The sequence below is a fragment of the Dasypus novemcinctus genome, chromosome 17 (assembly GCF_030445035.2).
Source record: "Dasypus novemcinctus isolate mDasNov1 chromosome 17, mDasNov1.1.hap2, whole genome shotgun sequence".
NCBI classification, from domain to species: domain Eukaryota; kingdom Metazoa; phylum Chordata; class Mammalia; order Cingulata; family Dasypodidae; genus Dasypus; species Dasypus novemcinctus.
Genome location: NC_080689.1, coordinates 15,919,920 through 15,946,505, shown reverse-complemented (window position 1 = coordinate 15,946,505; position 26,586 = coordinate 15,919,920). Strand labels below are relative to the sequence as shown.

At 43.3% G+C, this 26,586-nt stretch overlaps 2 protein-coding genes across 4 annotated transcripts in view; one reads left to right on the top strand and one right to left on the bottom strand.

Moving 5' to 3' along the window:
- Nucleotides 1-7,167: 7,167 nt before the first annotated feature.
- Nucleotides 7,168-11,790, bottom strand: SOWAHC (sosondowah ankyrin repeat domain family member C). The gene has a single exon (XM_058278329.1). It carries the CDS (start codon nucleotides 11,609-11,611, stop codon nucleotides 9,806-9,808), a length of 1,806 nt encoding a protein of 601 aa, XP_058134312.1. The 5' UTR covers nucleotides 11,612-11,790; the 3' UTR covers nucleotides 7,168-9,805.
- Nucleotides 11,791-12,361: 571 nt separating this feature from the next.
- Nucleotides 12,362-26,586, top strand: part of SEPTIN10 (septin 10) — an 88,455-nt gene continuing 74,230 nt past the window's right edge. Inside the window, exon 1 of one of the 3 annotated variants that reach the window (XM_058278326.2) lies at nucleotides 12,362-12,489. In XM_058278326.2, coding sequence (XP_058134309.1) covers nucleotides 12,460-12,489 — 30 coding nt within the window. In that variant the 5' untranslated portion in view covers nucleotides 12,362-12,459. The remainder of the gene's footprint in view (nucleotides 12,490-26,586) is intronic. The other 2 variants (XM_058278327.2, XM_058278328.2) reach the window with 2 other exon arrangements.

Genomic DNA, 26,586 nt, shown 5'->3' with positions numbered 1-26,586 from the left:
TTGACCTCTTTTTAGGAAAGGGACCTTGTAATATGTTCTTACTATTCACAGCTAGTGTGGGGAAAGATTAACTATTAAAGGAGATTCAGATTCATGTAATTCCTTAGCATTTGTGTGACTCCTCCATTCTGCTTCACATACTCTTCGGGAAAAAAAAAAAATAGAGGGCAGAAGAGCAAAAGAAATTCTCAGCCCTTTCTGAGAAGACAGTTCCTCAGATTCTATTTTATTCTTAACCTGGTACTGTTAGAAAGTATGTAATAGCTTTCCATAAAAGGCATGTCAAAGACTCAAGGTTATAACAACCTCCCTACCTTGACTTCCACAGCCAAATTCCTTAGTGCCTGCTGAAGGTGTTGGAAGAATTCTATCACAATGCCCAGTATGACACAGAGAAACATTTGCTTTCTTATTATAATTTGACCTAATGCTTAAATTCATAACTGACTCCAATTAATTTCTCAATTCAGAGGGTAGAGGAGAGTAAAAGCACTGGAAAAAATCTGAATGTCTGCAAATAAGGAGGTACAGCAGCTCAAACCACCTTGAAGCTTCTATAAAACAAAAAATTCTAACCATTAGGCAACTAGCTCCTTCTTTCAAAGAGTATTGGCTAGAAAATCCAGGCAACAGCCCTGTTAGATTGCCCTGAAGTCCACCATAATGGAATGTGGCCAATAGTAAAATTTCCTGGGTTCAGACTTTACTTTGGAGCAGCTCCAGACCACTACAGGAGGTAGAAGAGGTCTCCAACCTCTACTTACTCCAAGAAACTTCATCTCAGTGGGTTAGCAGAAGACCCCACTAACTGATAGAAGCCACAATCAAGCCCTTAAGAGAATCAAGTCATTAAAATAACCCAAAAGATAACTGAATAACAGGAGCCCTATTGCTGAGGTACCATTCAAAAAAAATTCTTTTGTGTTACTCTCTGAACATACTCTTTGGAAAGATATTACGTGGGGAATTAGGAATTTGATATAATGACAAAAATTTGAACACTAACTCGGCCTGGATTGATTTTTGAACTAGTTCATTGAAAAAGGTCACGCAGATAGCTGACAATTAGATCATGGTTATCCTTTGCAGATGGGCCAGCCTAGCTCTGACAGTCTCTTTCAAAACCAGGTTCAGAAAAAAAAAACACCAGTCCAAACATAAGCACATTCACACCCTGTGGGAAATTTGGAACTTAAAATGAAAGTTTTAGAGGACAGTTAAGTCTTATTTGGAAATTATTTTCTGGGAGAATACCCAGTGTTTACCCCTTTCTTTAATTGCACTGAATTTGTTCTTAGTGAGTGCTAGGAGTACATGAAAAGCCTCTATCTTAACTGTTGCATAATCGATTTGTTCTTTTACTTTAATGTAAATTGCAAAAATAGTACAGAGAAATTCCATGTGTGCTTCCTCTAGGGTCCCCAAATGTTAACATTTTACCAGATTTACTTTATCTTTCTCTATCTATTGCTTCTCCCCTCCCCAACTGTTTGTGAGTTGCAGACATGATGCCCCTTTGCCCAAAAAGTTTAGTGTGTATTTCTTAAAATAACCACAGAATAAGGAGGGTCAAAATCAGGAAATTCACACTAAGGCAATACTACTGGAATCTACAGACTTTATTCAGATTATGTCAATTGTCTTAATAATGTCTTTTATAGCAAAAGTATAGTCTGAATCATGCAGTGTATTCAGTTGTCAAGTTTCTCGAATCTCCTTTAATCTGGAATAGTTCCTCAGTCTTTCTGTTTTTTATAATTTTTTTTTTTTCAGATTACATGCCAGTGTATTGGAAAGTGTCCATCAACTTGGATTTGTCAAATGTTTCCTCATTATTACATTCTAGTTATACATTTCTGGCACAGATGTCACTGAAGTAGTGTGCTTTTCAGTGCATGATATCAGGAGGTACATATTTCGCATGAGACAATTATATCTAAGCAAATATTTTTAAATATTATAATCAGTGCTGAGTGGGTGTCAGGTCAACATGAATTGGTAGAAAAATCTGACTTAGAATGTTATAGGGCGTTCATTTTTATTGGGTAAACTCAAACTGGGCTAACAATTCTTTGCTTCAACATTTATTTACCATTAATGAATGCTAAGAGGTTTCTGGGACATGAGAAAAGGTATGTATATCACAGAATTTTCTAGTTAAAATGACCACAAAGGTTATCCCATCCAACTTCCCACTCAATTCAGGCATTCTCTCCTCAGTACCCTACACTAATGGTAGTTTTAACCTCAGCTTACGTTTTAATGAAAGGCATATGGTTGTGGTTTAAAGTTCTCAAAAACAATTTATTTCCTTTAAGTACTCATTTATTATACTCGTTTACTTATCAAAATCTCTATTGTATGGTATGCATAATATTTTTATTAACCTACAACTCAAATAAAAAAAAATCTCTATGGTGAGTTAAGAGCTTAATTTCAATTTTGTCTGAATTTATAGACTTTCTTTGTATAACCAAGAAATAGTAAGAGGCGTGGAAAAGGACATAGGGAGAGAGAATCTGCAGCACTCAGTAGAGTTGTCACCGGTACCTACACTATACCTTCTCCTCATAAGGGAAGAAGGGCAGACCTCAAGTAAAATGCCCCAATTTACAGAAGGCTTCAAGGTAGAAACTTGAAGGAACAAGTCTAAGACCAAAACACTGTTTGCCAAATGGGACAAGATGTGTTGAAAGCATGTGAATATCATAGCCAGAGTGCTCACTGACTAAAAGTGATTTATTCTGCCAGGTTAATTTCCTTCGAATATAATGTGCATCACTGACTTCCTCCTCAAAAAACACTAGAGTCTCTTTATGCATAAACTCCTCAGCCTCACACTAACTCTCCCTGGGGTATCCCCAGAGTAAAGTTTGGTTCAAAAGCATTGTGGGTGATGGGCTGAACCATGGCTCTAATTTTTCTCTTAGCCTCAGATAGCTGTCCCAGGCATTCTTTGAACACATATTTACTAAGCAACTACCACAAGCAAGGCACTGGGTATAGAGTGGCGAAGGGGACAGATACAGACCTCCCCTCGTGGAGCCTGTGGACTAACAGGGCATGCCTAATAGTGCAGTGCACAGAAGGCAATCGTCACGCTTTTGTAGAATTAAATTGGCACAGAGATGAATCCAGTGATGACCCTTGTCTAGCGCGTCCCTTTGCAGTTTTACTTGGGACCCACGTGAGCTTTCCTTTGCTGTCCAGCTCTCTCCTCAGGCTGTCGGGCATTCATTGTTTCCTATTCTCTTCCCCAACCCAAACTTGCCAACCTTGTTTTGGGAGCTCCTTTAGGATTCTATGGTTTTTCAGTGGTTGCTAATGGGTTAAAGCTTTCTCACTCCTGGGAAGGTATTTTCTACAGTACATGTACAGGAGGAGACCTTAATCCACGAGTGTATTGGCTTTAGCATAAGATATTGGTAACAATAATCGGGGTGAGATAGCTTTTAAATGAATAATATCATTCCACCCAGACACCTACCACCCATGAGGCTTACCTGGATCTGCCAAAATCCATCCACCAGGGCTACTCTGGGTTTTGGTAAAAAGAAGCTCCAGATACGTTCTCCTCTTAGAGATTCAAAAGTTGCAGGATAAATTATAGACTGTGGGAGGACAGTTAGTAAGATTTGTTTATTCCTTTAGTCTATGAACAACTCCTGAGTGCAAGCATGCGTCAAGAATGGCTGGGTACTGGGTGCAGAGAGAACAGTCTAAAAGTGGGCAAGAAAACCAGCAGTCCACGAAGGAGGGAGGAGCAGGGCGCTATGAGAGCACGCCAGCAGTCAGGGGCCGGGGGCGGGGACAGAGAGGAGGTAGCCAGGAATTTCCAGGCAGTGCGGCCAGAGAGAGAGAGTTCTCACCATCCGAACAGTTTGAAAAGCAGGACAGAGGCTTCAAGGGGACACACTGAAATGAAACAAGGCTCTGTATTAAGCCTCCCGGGGAACCTAACCTGTAACAAATGATACTCTTACCTCAGAATTTTTAGATTTAAGTATTCTTTAGATGAGAATCTAAATATTGGCTTCCCCCCTTCACTTTTTTCAATATTTACATTAGGTGTAATCCAATAAACTGAATAAATCAGTTTAGGTCAAGGAGAGAGGCCAGCCTGAAGTAGAAAAGTCTAACACAAAAAAGTCTAGAAGAAACTGTTAGTTGCAGTTTATGCTGGGGAATGGAATTAGGGGAAGAAATGAGTAATTTTTACTTTTTATCCTTTCTGCTTCTATACTGTCTTGGTTTAAATCCATGAGTTTATATTACTTTAAAAAATATAACAGTAAAAAGCCAGGAATTTTTATTCATTTCAAGGATATATACAGTCTACTGGGCATCAAAGGTATGGCAAGTGATTTATTTTTAAGACCAGTTAGCAAACTATGAGCTAAGATCCTTAAAGATTCTGTTCTTAAAAGTGTTCAAAAAGTACCCTTTTTAACAGAGCAAAGGTAAGCTTTTGACTATTCCAAAGCAAGTTATCAAAATTCAGACTTAGGGAAGCAGGTGTGTCTCAAGCAATTGATCTCCTGCCTACTGCATGGGGGCGGGGGGTCCTGGTTCAGATCCCAGTGTTCCTAAAGAAGACAGCGAGCTGACCCAACAAGGGACACAAGAAGAGAAACAATGAGAGACCCGACAAAGCAGGCAGCGGAGGTGGCTCAAACGATTAGGTGCCTCCCTCCAATATCGGAGGTCCCTGGTTTGGTTCCCGGTGCCTCCCAAAGAAACAAGGAAGATGAACAGACTACAGCAAGTGCAAAAACAACAAGGGGGTAGGCAGAAATAAAACAAATCTTAAACTCAGATTTAGTCAGTGGCAAATTTATAAATTGATAAGGAAAATGGATGTTGGTTTGCTGGTTTTCTCGCTGGTCCCAATTTAACCTCATGATTATGTGGAAGATGGGCTGAGAATGTCAATTAATGCCTTAGTGTTCAGAGGCGTATTGGGTTAGAAAGAGGAGAGGTGAGCCTAAGAAACATAACCATACCCCATACATTTTAGCTACTCCACTACTAGGGCCTAAGGACATTATTTCCCAGTCCAAATATTTTAACCTAGGTGAGACTAAAAAAACAAACCTAAATATCCAGTAACAATATTAGCATGTTAAATTTTGTCTCAATTATTAGTGCTTTTTTATGGTTTTTAGTTTTGTGCCTCACATGCAGATACTAAGGTCAACCTATTTTTAACATGAGTCTCTCTCCAGCTTTAGATCAATTGATAGTCTCTTACATGCCCAGAAGAGTGGGAGAGCATAATCTGTATGCACGACCACCCCTGGAGCCAGGCTGCATGAGTTAAATCCCTGTTTCTGCTAACTAGCCCTGTGAATTTGGGCATGTAGTTGAGTCTCTGTATTTCAATTCCTTATCAATGAAATTGAGATACTGGAATTGAATGGGGAGGTAGGGAGTAAGTTGAGTATTAACAGACTTACTGCCTTTCTTTTTTGATTCAGGGTGTGTGTGTGTAAATAAACCCGGGACCTATATGTGGGAAGCTGGTGCTCAACCACTGACCCACAGTGGCTCCCGATTTGTTTTTTTCATGTTTTGCTTGTGTGTTTTTTTTTTAAGAGGTGCTGGGAAGCAAGAACTCAACCGCTTGAGGCACATCCACTTCCTCTTATCTTTTAAAAGTACTTACCAACCTAGTCTGGCACACACAGTAAGCTTCCTGTATTAGCTATTTTCATAACTGCCAACAAAAATCCTTAGCCAGGTTTAGAATCTCCTTGGTGCAGACTTGGTACACAGCCATGACATTGAACAGCTGACTAGAACTAATTCCTCTTAAATGCTAACTTGAGGATATTTATCAATATGAGAACCTTCTGGGTAAATCTCAATGATGTTTATTTCTAGGCTATGAAATTCAAAGTTTCTTAGAGACCCAGAAGAGTATTCTAATAGGGGCTTCCAGGCTCTTTGATTAGGACAGCTTACAGTTGGGTTTAATAAAACCAAACATATCTTACTTTACCTCACTGATGAAGGGCCGGTGAACTTGCCCTTGGCCTGTGGAGTTTGGCCTAACTCTGGGGTGGTTCGAGTCAAAATTAAATTGTAGTTACTATCAGAAGTTTTTGCACTCTTTGTATCAATAATCACTTAAAATGATTATTAGAAAGTTCTCTATACTAAGCTAAACTTCATCCCCCTACTCTTTTGCCAGTTGGGCATTCACAGAATAAGTAGTCATTTGTATATATGGGGGTATTTAGAATATTTAAAGCCAGTTAGCGTCTCCCAGAGATTATGTGTTTGAATAATCTTGTAAAATAAAACTTTCTTATAATCAAAACACTTGAAAATCCCTTAAACTGCTCAAAAAATAAAATCATAATAAAGCCAATTTCACCTGCAGGAAATTTAAAGAGACTGTTTTTCTTTTGGCTGAGCTGCAGATGAAGTGATTAGCTGGCATTTAGAAGCTCTCCTGTATGAAAATACTTAGCTTTACACACTTGGCATGATTGTGCTGTTGAATTTATTGATTCTGAAAATATGATACAATGCTACTAAGTATTTCCTTAGTGTTTTCTATTTAAAAAACGCACTCTTGCTGAGGATCTTTAATGTACCACATGTCACTCAAGAGTGGAGCACCTGTCATACATTCCTACCAATATTATCAATGTGGAAAAATAGGCAATTTATTTACAGAATAGAGAAGCTACATTCTGAGTTGAAACCGACATTTAAAGAGAAGACTAAGGAGAAAAAGCATACATTAAGATGAAAGTGATGTTCATGGGAAAAAGGAAGATGGAGATGTAAACTTGAGAGGTATTTCCTTTATCTAGAGATTACTGTATCTAAGAAATAAGTTCACAGACAAGGTGATCTTCCAGACTTCTTGTATTAAGTGTTTTTTGAAAATGAATTGATAATTCATCACTGAAGGAACCCTGGTTTGCAGCAAATTCCCACAGCATTTACTTTTGGGATTAACTTTACTGCCATTTACTGCATGACACTGAACACCCACTGGCTCCTGCTTCATTTCCTCATCTGTAAATTAGGGATATATGGCCAGTAACCTTAAGGGATAGTGAAATAATCAAGTAATTGAAACTTTAAAAAGCATTTTGCAAACTGTAAATCACAACACAAGTTGAAAAGTACAAAGGACCACAGAGATTCAGATTCAGAGAAAAACTATAGTGGGCACCTTTAATTTTTTTGGCAAAACAAATTTTACACATTCTCAAACTCCCAAAATTTCACTTATTTAAAAAACAAGAGACAAGACATTCTGGACTCCAGGTTTTCAAGCATGACTATAAAATAGTACCAACATTTCATGTTATATAAGCTAACTGCATTTTACACGCCATAAAAGTGAACAGAATTTTGTCAAACATTCACTAGTTTCAACTGTGCCTATAAGAAAACAGGTGGACATACTTGAGTTTTTTAACCACAGGTTTACATTAACGAATATTTAAGTACCTGGCATATATTTCCATTAATGGTAGGCACAACTCTATGAATAGTCAAAGCACACAATTCATTTACTTTTTATAATCTCTTGATTTGAAAATTAAAAAATTAGAGGAATATAGAGTTTAGTAGCCAAAAATGCTACAGTTCCTGCACACAAATGCATCATAACAAGAAAGATTCAAGTACTTCCCCTCTGGAATGAATTTTTAAAACTTAAAATATATTTTAATGGAAAAGTTTAAGCCTTTAGTGTAAAAAGTCAGTTAAATGAAGTATTGAGTCAATCTCTATAAAGGTCTAGCAAATTATAGATTTTGTGCCATTAGTTTCTAACATACACATCCTAAGATATTAACACTGATTGTTCAAGAGAACATTTAGATGGTTCTGAAGTGTCTATAGTTCACCTTAACTTTACATGTCAATGCAATTTTTTCCATTCCTCAATGGGAATTTATAGCTTATTCTGCACTAGATGTATATGACTGGTTCAGAACAAGTGAGTAAGTATTTTTCACTTTCAAGTAATCCATTTTAATTGATATAAAATTAGGTTTTTCACCCATGTGGATAAAAGTGCTTCTCAAACGTACATGTCCCAGTTCCATAATCTTAAGAGTAAAGGCACACAAATGTACAATCGTTTATATATCTTATATGAATCTTTTGCATTTGTCTTTAAATAAATTCAGTTGTAACCTATAGAAAGATGTGGCAAACTTGTCACAAATTTCTACAATTTGGGAAATTAAAAATTTAAGATCTCAAAATACTGCAACTCTGCAATTCATCCATTGGTTCATTCAATCTGCAGGTTGTCCCCCCCATAGGCTGTCGTACTTATGTTTCAGCAATTATGAGACCAAAATAGCTAATGGAGAAGAACTTGTTCAAATTAGTCTCCCACAAAAGTTGTTTCTAATTGTGTTACAAACAGATTTACTATGTTTGTGAGTTAAATGTAAAGTAATTATAATGCCATTTACCCTAACACATTTGAATGAAATGTAATTAAGAACCCCACCTAAACAAGTCTTTAAAAGCAATATTTTTCATTTATATACAAAGAGATTCAATAACCAGCAGCATTTAAATATAGTCCCATCTCTTTCCTTTTATAAAGTGCAGTCTTCAAGTGGAAAGGTTTACTACCCAGCTTTTCAATAACTTTACCATGTGTCTCTAGTAGATTCACGGAAATGAAACATTTAAAGGATTTTAAACATTTGTAAATCATTGCTACAAAAGACTATGGATGTTTTTTATTAGTAAAATAAAAAGTGTACCATAAGTGAGAATCATTACTTTGATTTAATAACTACTTCATAGAAGCATAGGCTCACTTAACATTTTTGCCAATTTTTGCTAACCATCTAAACCAGAAACGGTTTCTATAGGCAATTCAGCTCTAAGCACCAAGGGTCACACCGAACAGAATTAATGGTTATATGACCTCAAAATAAAAGCCCTGGCAAATTCACTTTTAGTAGTGCAAAATAAGTTAATGTGAATCAGAATGAGTGGCTATATATTACTTAAAAGTACTGAAGGATGTGAACAGTGTTCTTCTCTTTTAATACAAAATTGTGTAATTCTTAATAATGTACCTTAATACTGAGTACAGTGTTAAAGTAGAAATCATACTACAGGTGAACTCGAAAGCAATATTGCTCACTTTTTTAGTTCAGTGATTAAAACTGAAATGATTTTAAAAAAATGGTTGAACTGCTACTTGTAATACAAATAGGATGCAAACAAGATTCCTATTACTCTCTAATTAGTATTTTTGCGTTTTCAACTCTGACCTGACCTTCAGCAAATGCAGAGTAAAAATAACCAGGGAAGCCTGTAGTTTTATACGCACATAAAAATACTACCAGTTTATTATAATCAGCCTTTCTTGTTTCTCTTGGAAGAATAAATGCTTTTAAAAGACAAAAAGAAAAAAAAAAAAGCAATATTCCTTATTTTGCATGGCATTCAGTAATGGTTAAAGATACTCAAGCATCAATTCTGTCCCCCAATTGAAGACACATTTCTAGTCCTTAGAAATAGGGACTTCAGTGCAGAGGGAAGGAGTGGGGGAAAAGAGGCACATTCCAAGGTGTGATGAGTTATTTAAAAAGAAATCCACTTCCCCCAGAACGCTGGCCTGAAGGAAATCCGCACTGCTACAGAACGCTGGAGAGTACCTGTTACTCCTTTCTCCCAGCCACTCCAACCCGAGTACAGAAAACAGAATTTAGTCTCAGTCTTTTCTGATCTCACTTCCTTGCCCACGCCTAGTATTCTATTCCTGAAAACCAACCAACGCAGCAATTTTAGAAAGAAATTATTTTTACCCAAATACGTTGGACTTGGGCCTCAACTTGAATGAGGAGGATGAGTGGCTTTTAAGAACCCGTTCCTCCTCCTCCTCCTCTTCCTCTAGTGGCTGCTCCCGGTCTTTGAAAGAAGGTGTGGTGTGGATGATCTGAGTTCGGAAGCGGATTTTGTTGAGTCTGGGTTTCATCCGCCCACTAGCACTGCCGGCAGCTTTGCGGCCTGGATCCCTGGCTTTGCCTAGAGCCCACCCCTCGGCCGAGTGGTGCTGCTGGTGGTGGTGGTGGTGGTGGTCCGCGCCATCCTCCAGGACGTGCGAGAGTTTGTAGGTGATGAGATGCGAGGGCAGCACCTTCGAGAGCCTCCAGCGACCACCCCCGCTGCCCGCCGCGCTCTCCCCCTCGTCCTCGTCCAAGGCTCCCACCAGGTTCTTGATCTCCTCGGCGATGCTCTGGCTCAGGTACTGAGAGGCCTTTTTCCCACTGTAGTCCCTGATGTCCACGTCTGCGTCGTAGGCCCCCACCAGCAACTTGACCACCTCCACGTGCCCGTGCATGGCGGCCAAGTGCAGCGCGGTGTAGCCCCCGCTCGTCCTGGCGTTGATGTTCACGGGCAGCCGGTGCTTGCTGGCGAAGTTGACCAGCAGGGCCAGGAGCTCCTGCCTGCCGTGCTTGGCGGCCCAGTGCAGGCAGGTGAAGCCGGTGATGAAGTCCCGTTTGGCCAGCAGGCCCGGCTCGCAGCTGAGCAGCCCTTCCAGGCTGTCCCACTTGCCGGTGGAGGCCGAGAGCATCCAGGCGTGCTCCAGCGGGTCCAGCGTCACCGAGCCCCCGCTGCTGCTCTCCTCCTCCGCCGACGACGAGGCCAGGGAGGCGCTGTCCGAGTCCCCTCCGCTTTTGCCGCGTCCTCCCCCGGAGGAACTCCCAGGGAAAAAGCTCCTCTTAAGTTGCGGGGAGCTGCCCATCACGAGGTCCCGCAGGTTCCTGCGGGAAGATCGCGGGGTAGTGGCTCCCCCGGGGGCGCAGCCCCCATCCGCCTCCTCCCAGCCGAGGAGCGGGGGCTCCAGCAGCTCCTCGCTGGGTCCCGGGGGCGGCCCCCGGGGCAGGGGCTGCACGTTGAGGCGCGAGCTCTTCCTCCGCGCCCCGACGCTCAAGGGAGGCACCTGCCCAGATCTGGGCGGTTCACTCCGGCTGTCCCCGGCTGAGCCCCGAGGCCCTAGCGAAGCGGCCCGAGCCTGCTCGTCGCCGGAGTCTCGGTCCTCCTCTGGGGGCGCCTCCGGGGGCTCCGGCGCTGCCGCGGGGAGCGCGTCGCCCTCCCCAGGTCCCGCAGGGTCTTCGGGGGTTCCCGGCCCGCCGTCGCGGGGCTCCGGCTCCGCGGTCACTGAGATGCGGGGCAGGTCCCGAGGGGGCGCGGGAAGGACCGCGACGCCGGCGTCGGGGGGCGGCGGCGGGGGCCGCTGGGGTCGGGCCTGGGGCTGCCGGGAGCCCCCGGCCGCTTCGGGGTTGGGGGGCGCCTCCGGGCCAGCGGCGGGGGCCGCCTCGGCCGGCGGGAGGCCCGCGCTGAACTTCTTCTTGAGGTGCACGTACTTGGCGCCGTCGGCGGGGTCGGTGCGGACCGTGGCCACGGCGTTGACCAGCTGCTTGAAGCGCTCGCGGGCGCGGGCGCGCTGCTCGGGCTCGCCGCCCAGGGCGCCTCGGAAGTGCTCCACCAGCTCGGCGTGGCGGACTCGGCCCCCGTGCGCCGCGAGGAAGCGCAGCACCGCCTCCTGGTCGACCTCCGCCATCCGCTCCATCCTGGGTCGTCCTGGCGCGGGCGAGCGGCTCATCCCGGCCCCATCGCCGGCGCGGGACCCCCCGCGGCCCTGGGGCGGGCAGGGGGCGGCGGCCCCGCTCGGTGGGGCTCGGCTTCCGAGGGCTGTGCAGGCGGCGGCGGCGGCGGCGGCGGCGGCGGCGGCTCTCCTCAGGCTCGCCCTCGGCGCCTCCCCGCGCTCTTCGCGCCCGCGGCCGGAGGATGCCGCGGCCGCCTCGCGGGGAAGGCGACCAGGGCGGCCGAGCGGCCACGCCCCCCAGCCCGCGCCCGCAGGCCCCGCCCCGGCCCCGCCCCACTTCCGGTCCCGCCGCGGGCCTGCAATCTCGGCGCGCCCTAGAGCCCCGGCGGGCGGAGGCGGCCCGGCTCTCTCTCCTCGTCGTCTTCCTCACGTCTCTTCCAGTCCCCCTCCCAGTAAACCTTTATTTTCTAAAATGTGGAGAGGCCGCCCCTGCGATGGCCTCCCTCAGCCGCAGTGCGGCGAACCGCTCTTCTCCCGGTCAGCGAGGCTTCTCCGCTGGACGCCTCGCTTTTCCCTTGCGCCGAGAGACAGGGGCCCGGCCTCCCAACCCCCCTCCTGTCTCCGGGCGGAGGATTAGAACCCAGGCCCCTCGGCCTCTCGGGCGCCCCCTCCCGGGCTGCCATGGCCCACCGTACCTCTCCCCGCCCCCCGCCGCTCCCCGGGCGTCCCCACGCGCTCGGCGGGCGCCCCCGCGCCGCCGGTGGCACCCCGGCCCCGCCCCTTCCCCTCCCTCCCACCGGCCCCTCCCCTCCGGCCGGGCCGCGCCTCTCGGGGGGCGCGGGGGCTGAGACCGCGGCTCCGCCTGCCCCCGCGTCCCGCTCTCGGCGCTGCTCCCGCTCGGGACCATGGCCTTCTCCGAGGTGTCGCGGCACCTGGTGAGTCCCGGCCGCGCCCGGTCCCACGCTGCCCGTCCAGGCCCCCTCCCTCGGCCCGCGGATGCCGGCGCCCGGCACTGTCCCCGCCCCAGGGGCCCCACGCCCGCGGTCCCCCTTTCCTGCTCCGCGCTTCCCGGCGATCCGAGTGGAACTTCCTGAGCTCGGGAGACCGCTGCTCGCTGCCCGCTCCGGCCGCCGCCCTCCTCCCCGAGCGCTCCTGCCGGACCGTTCCTCCCGCGAGCCCCTCGGCTCGGGGCCCTGACTGTGATCAGCGCCCCCCCCGTTCCCCTCCCCCCCCTCCCCCTCCCGCCCTCGCCCCGCCGCGGTCGGGTGCGCCCCGAGGCTTCCGCGGCCGGATCGCGGAGCCTCGACGCGCGCCCGGGAAGAGGAGTCGTTTTTCTCCCGCTTCAAGTGGGAGGGGACGCGTGTGCCAGCCACGTTCCCGCGCGACGACCGCGCGGTTCCCTCCTGTCGGTTCCCTGGTCCTCGCCCCCACCTAGGGGCGCTGGGGCGGACCCCTCCTACTGGGGGGGGGGGATCGCGCGGCGGGGGGAGGGGGGAGGTGGCTGGGAGCCTGGAAGTTTGGGGAAGTTTTTTGTTTTGTTTTGCTGTTTTTTTTTTAACGTGGCTTTCCCGTCTTTGTTAAAATTTAAATTTAAAGCAGTGATTGTGTGCGCATCACTTGTATAACGGTCTTGAACACTCAGTGCAGCTTCAGTACAATTGTAATCTTTTTATAGTTGTAGTCACTTCCTTGGCTCTGCGTTCCCGCCTTTGTACCGAACTGTGCGCTTGTCGAAGTTGTCCTGTAACAGGTTTTGAGCCTTTTTTTTTTTGCCTTGGGACCCGGGTAAAACAAAACAAAACAAAACATGCGATTGATTTTTCCAGTGTTTCATACCTTTCAAATCACTTTCGTATACATTTTTCTCATTTGATGGTAAACTAGTGGCTCTCCAAGTGTGGTCACAACTATTTTAAAAATAGTACCAAGGAGTTATTTGTCGTTTTCACTCTCATTCTCATAGGAGTATACAGTGGGGTTTTCCAGAGGCTATATGCTGTGTAATGATTCTACTGTCCTGAGGGTTAACTGAATGCCCTTGTATGTATGGTCTTGGGTGTAAAATTTTTTTCTCAGTTTTAATTTCTAATACTGTAAACAGAATCTCTTCACGAAAAGTTTGAGACTACTGGTCTAAGCAATCTCTTAATCAAAAACTCAGATTGTAGAAACAGGCTGAGCATTAAAGGAAATGTGTCAGACTGCTTGCTTGTTTTGTAGAGCGTGGACAGAAGATTTTCCTCCCCTGATTCAGGTGTGTAGGTGTGTTAGGGGTATATATCAGGCATTTAGGGAAGTTTCCATTTTTCTGCCTGGATTCGTTCCTTAACAGTTGCTGTGTTTGTGTGTAGGTGAGGGTGAGTGAGAGGATGGTGGGCTACTGAGGGTAGAGGTGAGGGGTATGTGTTTTACAGTCTTTGATTCATGGAATAATCTTCAGTCTGAAATCAAAGATTGACAGAAGAGGGCACTTCATTAATTGACTGTTGGATTTCTTGTCAATTGCTTGTACTTCATTTGTTTTGAGGCTACTTGTATTTAAATTTAAACCCTTTTTTGAGGTAATTGTAGATTCGCATGCAGTTGTAAGAAATAGTACAAAGAGATCCCCTGTACCCTTTGTCCAGTTTCTCTCCATGGTAACATCTTGCAAAACCATAGTACAACTATAGTTTGTTGATGCAGTGAAGAGAAAACAATATCCATCACCAGAAGAATCCTTCACCTTGTCCTTTTAGAGGCTCCTCTTGCCCACACCTCCTCCATAACCATAACTCCTGACAACCACTAATTTGTTCTCCATTTCTATAATTTTTTTTTCATTTCAAGAATGATTTTTTTCATTTCAAGAATGATTATATGATGTATCATAAAGTACACAGCCTTTTGGGATAGATTTATTCAGTATAATTCTTGGGAGAGTAATCGAGGTTGTCCTGTGTATCAATAGTTTGTTGCTTTTATTTGCTAAGTAGTACTCCATGATGTGGGTGTATCACAGTTTGAAGGATATCTGGGTGTTTACAGTTTTTTCCTACTGTAAGTAGAGGTTTTAGGGTGAACATGAATCTTCATTTCTCAAGTAAATGCCCAGGAGTACAATTGATGAGTCGTTATAGTAGTTGTATGTTTAGTTTTATAAGAAATTGCTTAAGCGTTCCAGAGTGGCTGGACCATTTTGCATTCCTACCAGCGATGTATGAATGCTCCTGTTTCTTGGTGTTGTTATTTTTTATTTTAGCCCTTCTGATAGGGTATGAAGGGATATCTCATTTTAAATTTGCATTTCCCTAATGGCTATTGATGTTAAACATATTTTTATGTGCCTATTTGCCATCTGTGTATCTTCCTTGGTAACATCTTTTGCCCATTTTCTAATTGATTTGTTTACTATTGAATTTAAATTCATTTTGTAATTCTAGATTCTAGTTTTTTGGCCAGTATATGTTTTGCAAATATTTTCTTCTAATCTGTAGTTTGCCTTTTCATCATCTCAACAGGGTCTTTCCCAGAAAAAAAGGTTTTTAACGTTAATGAAGTCCTTCTTTATCAGTTTTCACTTTTATGAATTGTCCTTTTTGTATCGAGTCTAGCAACTCTTTACGTAACCCTAGAACCCAAAGATTTTCTCCCTTTTTTTCCCCTAAAAGTTTTGTAGTTTTATGTTTCACATATGTATTCATTTTGAATTATTTTTGTCTAAGGTACGAGACTTGAACTGAAGTTTCTTTTCTGCCTCTGGATGTCCAAAAGGCTTCAGCCCCATTAGTTGAAAAGCTTGTTTTTCCCCCATTGAATTGCTTTTGCACTTTCATCAAAAATCAGTTAGGCATATTTTTGGAGGTCTAGTTCTGGTTTCTCCGTTCTGTTCCATTGATCTATGTGCCTGTCTCTCTGTCAATACTAGCCTTGGTTACCATAGTTGTATAGTAAATCCTGATGTAGAGGGTAGGCTAATTCCTCTCAAAGTGGTTTAGCTGTGCTAGTTCCTTTGCCTTTCCTTATACATTTTAGAATAACTTTGTCTCTATCTACAAAAAATCTAGGCTTTTTCCTCCTTTCTGATTTGTAGTACTATGAATTTCCCTCTCAATATTGCTTTATCCATGTCCCACAAATTTTGATATATTTTTCATTTGCACTGTCCCTTAATTTTTTTTAAGATTAATTTTTTAAATTTCTCCCCCCACCCCCATTCCCCCCCATTGTCTGCTCTCTGTGTCCATTCACTATGGTTCTTCTTTGTCTGCTTGTATTCTCATTAGGCGGCTCCAGGGACCAATCCAGGGATCTTCCAGAGTGGGAGAGAGGCAATTATTCTCTTGTGCCACCTCAGCTCCCTTGTTCTGCTACATCTTCTTATTTTCTCTCCTCGGTGTCTTGTTGCATCATCTTGTGGCGCCAGCTCTCTGCTTCGGCCAGTACTTCTGTGCGGGGTGGCTTTTCCCTCGGGAGGGGACATTCCCATGCAGGGCGGCTCTCCTGCGCAGGGCACATTCCTACATGGGCCAATACTCCACATGAGCCAACTCACTGCATGGGCCAGGTTGCCCTCACCAGGAGACCCTGGGCATAGAACCCTGGACCTCCCATATGGTAGATGGGAGCCCAATTGAGCCACATCCATTTCCCTGTCCCTTAATTTTTTTTTCCTACCTTAAGATATTTTTTTAAAACACTCTCTCTCTCTTTTTTTTTTTTTTAAGATTTATTTATTTCTCTCCCCTTCCCCCCTCACCCCGGTTGTCTCTTCTCTGTGTCTCTTCGCTGCGTCTTCTTTGCCTGCTTCTGTTGTTGTCAGCGGCACAGGAATCTGTGTGGTTTTTTTTGTTGCATCATCTTGTGTGTCAGCTCTCTATGTGTGCGGCGCCATTCCTGGGCAGGCTGCACTTTCTTTCACGCTGGGCAGCTCTCCTTACGGGGTGCACTCCTTGCATGTGGGACTCCCTTACGGGGAACACCCCTGCGTGGCACGGCACTCCTTGCGTGCATCAGCACTGCGCATGGGCCAGCTCCACATGGGTCAAGGAGGCCTGGGGTTTGAACTACAGACCTCCCATGTGGTAGACGGACGACCTAACCACTGGGTCAAGTCCACTGCCTTGTTTTTTTTTTTTTGTCTTTATTTTTTTAATGTTACATTAAAGAAATAAGAGGTCCCCATATACCCCCACCCCCCTCACCCCACTCCTCCCCCCATAACAACAATCTCCTTAATAGTCATGAGACATTCATTGCATTTGGTGAATACATCTCTGAGCACTGCTGCACCTCATGGTCAATGGTCCACATCATAGCCCACACTCTCCCACATTCCACCCAGTGGGCCATGGGAGGACATACAATGTCCGGTAACTGTCCCTGCAGCACCACCCAGGACAACTCCAATCCCGAAAATGCCCTCACATCACATCTCTTCCTCGCACTCCTTACCCCCAGCAGCCACCATGGCCACTTTCTCCACACCAATGCCACATTTTCTTCGATTACTAATCACAATAGTTCATGAATAAAATATCAGTAAGTCCACACTAATCCATACTGTATTCCTCCATCTTGTGGACCTTAGAATGGTTTTGTCTACTCCACATCTGTCCCTTAATTTTTAAAAAACTCTTATGGTAAATCTCACTTGATGTTCCAAACTGATTTTTTTTTTTTCAATTTTTTAAAGAAGAGGAAATTATGACCCAGGAAAGTAATTGAGTCTTGCTCAAGGATTCACAGCTAATAAATGGTGAGACCTGCTATACCATATTGTCTCCTCCATTGTTTCCAATATATCCCTTATTAGGAATTATGTTAATTTTAGCATTCAGGAGGTGTTGACTCTATATTTATTGTTGTCTGTCTACACTAGTAGATCTTGAAATAGTGTTGAGTGCAATCCACTGACTGCTTTTTCTTGTCCCCTGAGGAACACACCCATACTTTTCCACTACTTCAGGTTATCCTTACGAAAATACCTTTTACATGGTGTCTAAATCCTTTCAATTCTTATCTATATTTGTCATTTCCTGTTTCAGCCCTGATGCTTCTGAACTTAGTCTTTCCTTTTCAATTATCCTTCAGCTAGAATAATTTTTGTATGTTAGATGCCTCTCTCATTTGTTTTACTTTGTTTCCTGAAGTTGTGATTCTTAATTCTTTCCTTTCATGTTTTGGAGTTAATTACCATATCGGTGTCTTTGTATATTGCCATTTCTCAATCTTGAGAGACATTCTTTCTTTCCAGTGATCCAGATGCTGTAATCATTATGGCAAAATGAAACAGCTCACTCCTGTCCTATCTCTTCTGAGCTTTCTCAGAGCATCCCAACCCTTAGTAGTCTGTGGTACTGTTTGTTTGGTACTTAGTCATATCCTACCTTGAAATACCTCCTAATTTATGTTTTGTATTGTTATGTAATGTTTTACATCAATTAAATTTAATGAAGCTTGCTTTTTCACTTTCAATTAAATGATTTGTCTTCAAGAAGAGCCACCTATATTTATTCTTTGTATACCTCATAGCTATGATCTATGTGTATTTGAGAATAGGTGTTGTTTTTTTATTTTTAGCTTAAACCCTCTTGGTCATTCTTTTTTTTTTTTTTTAATTGTGGTAACATATATTCAATGTAAATTTTAGCCACTTTCAAATATACAATTCATTAATGTTAATCACTTTCACAAACTTGTGCTGTCGATACTACTACCATCCATTACCAAAATTCTCCCAACACCCCAAACAGAAACTCTGCACCTATTAAGAATAAGTCCCATTCCCCCTCCCCCTATCCCTAGTAACTTGTATTCTACTCTCTAGAAAGTCTGCATATTCTACTTATTTCATCTAAGTGAAGTCATACAATAACTGTCCCTTTGTATCTAGCTTATTTCACTCAACATGGTATCTTCAAGGTTCTTTCTGTGTTGTAGCATGTATCAACTTCATTTTTATGGCTCAGTAATAGGCCATTGCATGCACATACCATGTTTTGTTTATCCATTCTTCTGTTGATGGGCACTTCTGGTTGCTTCCACCTTTTGGCAATTGTGAATAATGCTGCTTTGCCCATTCAATTTAAATCTCATGCCCTCCCTATTCCAGGCCCAAACTATATCTTGAGACTCGGGCCTTGGGAAAGGGGATAGTGTGATTGTTTTTCCTTATCAAGGCTTTAACTCCTCTGGCATTGGAGACTAGGAATGATCAAGAAGGAAGATGGGTAAATATCTTTTTACCTAGCCACCAGGAGCTGGTTCCCTGTACTGCTTTTCCTGCCACTGTTTCCTTACCTTGCACTGGCGTCTCCAGGAAAGAATTCCCACACGAATGTCTCTGAGGTGGATGGTGACCATCCTTTCTGCACAGCTCCCCAAGATCTGCCTCTACTTCTTTCTCCACTGGTCCTTTCATCCCAGTGGAAACCTCAGTACCTCTGAGTGCTGGAGACCCCTTTCCAGATCTTTGACTGGATCAGCATGGGGATTCAAGCCTGCCTACTTTCCCAACTCCTGGAGAACTCGTGTGTCCTGGCCAGCTAAATGGTGGCTGTGCAGGCGGCTCCATTTCCTACTTCCCCCGCTCTGCGTGGCATGGGAGTGAGGGGAATCTTCTTGTCTTCTGTCTCAGCAGATATACAAACAGTTAATAAGATGCTAAAACTGGTCAGTCACCTCTTAGAAAGTCCGAGGAGGCACCTGGCAACTGAAGCTCTCTAGAACATGAAGAGCTTATTTCACCGCTGCCCTTTGTTTGGGCTCTAAGCGCCAATTCCAAGACAACAGGAAAGTCCCATCCACTCCACTTCCCTCTGTACGAAAACAAGCACGGTCAGCGGGTCAGTCAAACTCTGGCATCTGGTAAGGAAGGTGGTCCTTGGGAGTGTAGGGAAGTGGGTTAACCAGCGAACTGTGCAGGGGTGGGGAATGGAGAGTGGAAAAGATCTGGACATCTTGAGGCAGTAGTAATTTCTGAATCTCCACCTTCATTCCCTCCATCGTACTGTGACTCACTTGATATTTTAAATGATCAGAAAGCCTTTGAGTCATTTCCCAGGGCTCAGTATGGAATATTAATCACTCACAAGGCTTCCAAATTTATTTGACATGACAAAGGATCCTGTGTTATAAAATGGATTCTAGCTTCTCAAAAAAATAGAAAAGCTATGCCCCTTTCCTTGTGTAAATTTGAGCCATCAACAGAATTCACAAGGAGAATCGAGACAGAATCAAGCGGTGAGAAAAGCCCTGAAATAGATTTCAGGAGACCAGGATTCTATAGCCTTCCTGAACCCCCTTCTTTTTTTTTTTTTTTTAATTAAAAAAAAAATTCTGATTTTATTTTTAAACACATGCCTCCTATTTGTTTTTTTTTTTAAATTTTTGTTGAACTATGTCATTCATACATGAACCTACAGAAATAATAAGTGTATGAAGTTGTGAACTTACAAAACAAACATGCAAAACATCATACAGGGGTCCCATATGTCACCCACCACCAGCACCTTGCATTGTTGTGAAACATTTGTTACAAATTATGAAAGAATATTGTCAAAAAATTGCTAACTATAGTCCATATCTTACATTTGGTGTATTTCTTCCCTAACCCACCCTACTATTATTTTTTTGATATATTTTATTACAGAAATGGTAACAATCATGCATACGTGTAGAATTCCCATAAAACACACCTTTATCAACATACCACATCATGGTGGAGCATTTGTTACAGATTAATTGAGATACTATAACCATGGGAAGCGAATTTGGCTCAACTGATAGAGCGTCTGCTTACCACATGGGAGGTGCAGGGTTCAAACTCAGGGCCTCCTGACCATGTGGTGAGCTGGCCCATGTGCAGTGCTGATGTGCGCAAGGAGTGCCATGCCACGCAGGGGTGTCCCCTGCATAGGGGAGCCCCATGCGCAAGGAGTGCACCCCATAAAGAGAGCTGCCCCATGTAAAAAAAGTGCAGCCTGCCCAGGAGGGGCGCCACACACACGGAGAACTGACGCAGGAAGATGATGCAACAAAAAAGGAGACACGGATTCCCAGTGCTGCCGACAAGAATACAGGCAGACACAGAAAAACACACAGCAAATGAGCATAGAGAGCAGACAACTGAGGGGGGTGGGGAAGGGGAGAGAAATAAAAACAAAAAACAAACGAAAAAAACTATCATCAGACTATTACCACCAACAATTGTCCATGTCATACATTTGGCAATTTTTCCATTTCCCTCCCCCCCATTATCAACACCATACATCTTTGGCATTGATGCAGGAATATTATAGTATTGCTGTTAACCGTAATCCATAGGTCACACCAATTGTATTTTTCCCATGCTTTTCCACATTCCTACAACCCTGCAATAGTGATGTACATGCTCTCTAGCTCACAGGACAGTTTTGCATCTGTACCATTAACCACAATTCTCATCCACTCTGGGTTCACTGTGTTATTCAATCCCTAGATTATTCTTGAACTTTCTTTCAATTGACGTTTTCATCCCTAGACTACCCTTTTCAGCCACAATCCCATTTATAAACCAGCTGCTACTCACTATAACATCAGCCCCCCATCTTTTGTCCTTAACTGTGACTTTTTTTTTATACCAGTAACCCAATAAAATGCAATTTTGCAAAGTGGTTGTGATGATAAATCATATTTACCATACATTTGAAAAAGCTTTAAGAGCAAAGTGCAAAATTGAAAAATAGCCTCTCATTCCAGATTAGACAGTTGCCAATGGCAGTGACTGAGACCCTGGCAGTAGGCTTGTACTGCCAGCTACCTAGGACAGGGAGACCAAGCCCTGGTGGTCTGGTAGACAAGTGTTCACCAGCAACCCCCTCTGGAGGAGCCACATGGTGCAACACTAACACCCTAGTTAGAGTAACTAGCATGAATAATCACGACTTCCTAGGTCAGGGTGTCGATATGTTCTTGGTCATCCTTCTGCTCTGAAAGGAATGCACAATGAAAGGGATCTGCCTGTTAATTATCTTGCAGGATATACCTTATATGTAATTCCTTAGATTCAAACCTAAAAACACCTGCAATGAAAATATTCTAAAATCTAGTGATGCTCACTTACAGCAGAATCCATACCCTAAATTGAGACTGCGGTGGCAGGACATGGAACATGGCTAGGAGTCTGGTCACTTGTTAGCCAAAAGGGTGCTGATGCAAAGTGTCCGAAATCTGTTGGCTTTTATAAAGGGTATTTATTTGGGTTAAAAGCTCACAGTTACAAGGCCCTTAAGAGTCCAACTCAAGGTTGCTTTCACCCCAAAGTGAGTTGCCACACGTTAAAGCAAGATGGTGGGTGATCTCTGCCTGGTTGCTCCTTCTTCCTCTTAAGGTTCCATGGGCCCAGCTTCTTCCTGTCTCAGCTCTAGGCTGGCATAAGGCTTCCTCATCTGCTCAGCTGCAAACTCTCAGATGAGTGGGTCATCTCTCCTTGTGCTTTAGCTATTTGAGCCTTCTCTCCTATGGCATCTGTGGAGCATGCTGTCTCTACCCTGTGTCTTCTTGAATGAATGTCCATTTTTATCAGCCCACCTAGAGGGTGGGGACTAAGCCAGAGTCATTTCCTACTGATGTGGTTGAATCAAAGCCCTAATCTTAACTAAATTTAATCAAAGACATCTCAGCTGAATCTAATACAATCAGTATCACACTCAGAGGAAAAGATTAGTTTACAAATATAATCTCTCTTTTGGGGATTCAGAAATAATCTCAAACTGCCACAGTCACTCACTGTATCAGAACTCCTGGGACAGGACCTTTGGTTTCTTCACTGTTCTTTTGGTGCTGAGCTCTGTGTGATGTTGGGGAAGACGCCAGGTGGTGCAGGAGCACAGCTTGTCGGGCTCTTTGTCATTGTGCACAGCCAGCAGGACATGCTGTTTTTGGTCTTGTCCCCAGTGCCCTTGGGTTGTAGGGCAGCGTTGCCCCTCAGCTCCAGCACTTTGGTGGAGGGTACTGCAGCACGCTAGCCATGTAGATGCCCACTCTCTAGGCATAGCTGCCTCTCCTCAGGTAATGATAGATGCGGCCCCTGGGGAAATACAGGCCTGCTTGGGAGGCTCCGTGTCTCCTGGTTATTGGCTTCTTCTGGGCACTGAAGAACAGATCTGCAGAAAGTTACATCTTGGGAGTTGAGAGCCTGACAGGTCCAGTGTACAAAGGGGGCGTCTCAAAGTGTGCCGCTTTGGTGCTTCTTGAAGAACTTGGGGAGAGTATCACTGAGAGTATTTCAGGGAAAACTCCCTTCAGTTCTGAATTCCCAGTAATAAAAACTCTGACTGCTCTGCTTCGTAATTCCCATCTTCCAGGGACTTTTAACCTGGGGCCTGATGAGAAATGCAGTTTTGCCCGAGCTAGTGTAGCTCAGTGGTTGAGCACCTGCTCTGCATGTGTGAGATCCTAGCTTCTATCCCCAGTACCGCCTGAGTGTTTGGAGACAAGATGCAGGTGAGTGACGTTGCAGGGGTGTGGGGCCTGGGTGCTTTTGTCTGACCAGTTGCATCCATGTTGGCTGCAGACCGTCCTGGCCCTGATTTTTTAAATATTGAACATATGTTCAGCTTGAAAGGTTTTATTCTTGCTGAATGTTAAATGGATAGATTATAAACTCTCATAGGCAGCCAGGAGCTATTTGTTAGTATATGTTTATGTTCTAATGGAGCTCTACCTTCCTCCAGGGTCTGCATTGATAGTGTCATACCTTTCGAGGATTCCCAGACTAATTTTCATCCTAACATCATTCAAGGCTGTAACTATATCTGTTTTATGTATGTATGTATTGATCAATTTTGCTGTATATGGGAGAAGAGAAGCAACCTCTTATATTTTTATATTTTACACAAGATAGATTTCTTCTCTTCAAAAGGATGCATTGACCCCTCATTTTCAACTATATTAAACTTAATTTTCTCTGTTTATGATTTTGAGTATTCCTAATACAAAAGACATTCTCAAAGGTTTTTCACTGTGAAACTTAATTTTTACACTTCCTTATTATATTTCTAAGTTTGGTTTAGATGATGCTTTATTTTTAAAATTTACTTAACACCTTTTAGGGCTTGTATCAACTATTCAAGATCTTGGAAATAGGAATTATATCTCTTGTGGTCATAAAGATTAAAAACTTTCATTTTAAATGCCTTTATTTTTATTATTTTTGAAAATGTTTTTTAGTTTATTTCTCTACCCCCCCCCCCCCCCCCCGCTGTATGCTCTCTTGTGTCATTCACTGTGTGTTCTTCTGTGTCCACTTGCATTCTTGGTGGCATCAGGAATATGTGTCTCTTTTTGTTGTGTAAATCTTGCTTCGTCAGCTCTCCGCATGTGCGGTGCCATTCCTGGGCAGGCTGCACTATTTTTGTGTGGGGCAGCTCTCCTTGCGGGGTGCATTCCTTGCACGTGGTGCTCCCCTACACGGGGGACACCTGTGCGTGGCATGGCACTCTTTGCATGTGGCTGCACTGCGCATGGACCAGCTAATCACATGGGCCAGGAGGCCCTGAGTTTGAACCCTGGACCTCCCATGTGGTAGGTCGACGCTCTATCAATTGAGTCATATCCATTTCCCCTTAAATGCCTTTAAAACAATATGATTTAATAGAGTACAATGTAGCGCTTATACTTTTTAGTATTACTTTTAGTAAATATGCATATCTTGTTCCAGTCTTCCTTTGAAATTTTGTACTTTGTAGTTACACTTATTTAAAATGAACTATTTTGTTTCTATTTCTCCAAAAGTTCTGAGACTTTTCTTTGAGGATTTAACTAAAGCATTTTAGGTATAATGAAACTCAAAGTTCATTTACATATGATTAATTCCAAAGGATGTGAATTTTTGTTTGCTATCTTAAAGTTGTTCAGAATTAAATTTTGGTGGCCTCTTTTTGCTTGTTTGCATGGTTTGGTTCATTTAAATGAAACTTCTTCAGATGTATGGTTTTCCCCCCTTTGACTTCATCAGAGAGAAAGTGAAGGTACATAATTAGATTTTTACATTGTTAGAGCAGTCTGGAATCTTGAATTTTCTGGAACAGTGCCAGTTGTCTTAAGTGCCGTGAAATTTTCAGATCATGTGTCTGTAGCTTCTATTTTGGGAAACATGGTTACTGTATTGTATCAGTAACCATGAATTGACTGTACTGGGAATTTTAGAATTTGCAGATGTCCTTCAGTCTACTTTTTCAGATGCTGAAAGATTTTAAATTATGGAATAAAGAAATTGTTGGTTGGAGAAAATTTTAAAAGATGAACTGGATGTTGAGGCTAGAAAAAGAAGGTAAAGTCAAACAGAGCAGGTCAAAGATTTTAAAAATATAGCCTTAGGGGAGAAATGAAGCTTAGAGAAAGTAAATCCAGGCTTTAGAACTTCACTTCTGTTAGAAGTTAGAAGGGAGGATGCTTTAGAGACCCAAGTAAGAGGAACTGGTAGCTTCTCCTTTGTCTAATGTGAATATAGAGAGCTAAAGCCATAGAACCTCTATTAGGGGATAGGGGACTGAAATACACTTCTTTTGCCATACTCTGTTTAAGGTTACCCAAATCTTTTTCCATTTAAAGAATCCTTATCACTCTGATATGTAGGTCTGAGACAATTGACAGATGGCAGCTTGGTAGAGATTGTATAGTAATCATATAGTTAGCAAAGGGTGTGTTCTAGAAATGTTTATTACCAGAAGTCAAAATTACATAGGAGGCATGGGGTTATTTTCTGGGGTGTCAGGTCTGAGTAATATAATTGAAATATGCATTAAAATAATGCCATATTTTGAAAAAATGAAATATACATCTTGAGGAATAAGAAGGGATAAAGAACAGAAGGTTGGGAGCAGTGATCTACCTTCTGTTTGTGTGGATGTGGAGAGAGACTAGGAGGACTGGTAAACCAGTAGGCCCTGCAGGTCTATGCCAGGTCCAATGGGTTCTCTAGCACCTCCTGGTTTCAGATAGCCTAGCTTCAGTGACCAGTGGATTACTAAACATGAGGTCTGAGAACTGCAGGGCAACTTGTCTCCTTTTTCTTTACCTCTTAAGAACCAGGTCAAGTTTATTCTACCTTCTCTGGGACACATTTATGAGGACTAAGGGAAGTCTTGTTGTTCAAATTAGAGAGTGTATGTGTAGGGAAAGGTCATAAATATTGAAATATTAGGTAGTATTTATGTGTAGGGAAAGGTCATAAATATTGAAATATTAGGTAGTATTTTGATGGTACCTTAAATACTTTGTAAGTAATCAGTTTTCCAGTTTCTTCATGGACAATGAAGTTTTGCTCAGTGATATTTTTGCTTAGTTGAATGTATATCATTTAGGAGGAGTATTAGCTATGAATTAGGCCAGAATGATTTTGGAAAATGAAAATTAAAAGATACTTTTGTTAGAAAGGCGCTTCATTAGAACAGGGATTGTTAACTAAGGTAGCCTTATATTTAAATTATCCTCATCTACAAATTGGTAGCTAAAACCTCTTAATCTGCAAGTAAGTAATTTAGGACTTCAGAAACAAAGACATTGAATCGTTTCCCTCCTCCAGTATAATTTTCAGCATTTTCCCACTTGTACTGCCTTAAATGCACTTAACCAGAAAATCTTTTCTTCTTTTGTGAAAGGGCAAACACCAGGGAATGTTAGTCAGTGGGTCAGTTATCTCTCACCTAGTGAGATCTTGGGAAGCTATTGAGATCTTCCTGTACTTGGAAAGAAAGTAGGAGTTTTGGTAGGGGTGACCTCACACAAGTGGGTAGATTTAATTTAGGTTGGTCTTAGGGCAGCAGGGAAAAGGGCTTCTAAAATGAAGGTGGGAAAATACTAAATGGAAACTTTGCCTGTTTCAAGGTTTATCTGGAGGAGGATTTCTCAACCTGTTTTCATTATTGCTCCCTGCCTCACCCCATCCCCTCAACACCAGCCCCCTGAGAAAAAAATTAACCCATATAATTGATTTAAGTTAACTTTAAATTCTCCTGAGTGAAAGAAATTCCATAATAGTGAATAAGATTTTGTCAGGTTAGGTGGAG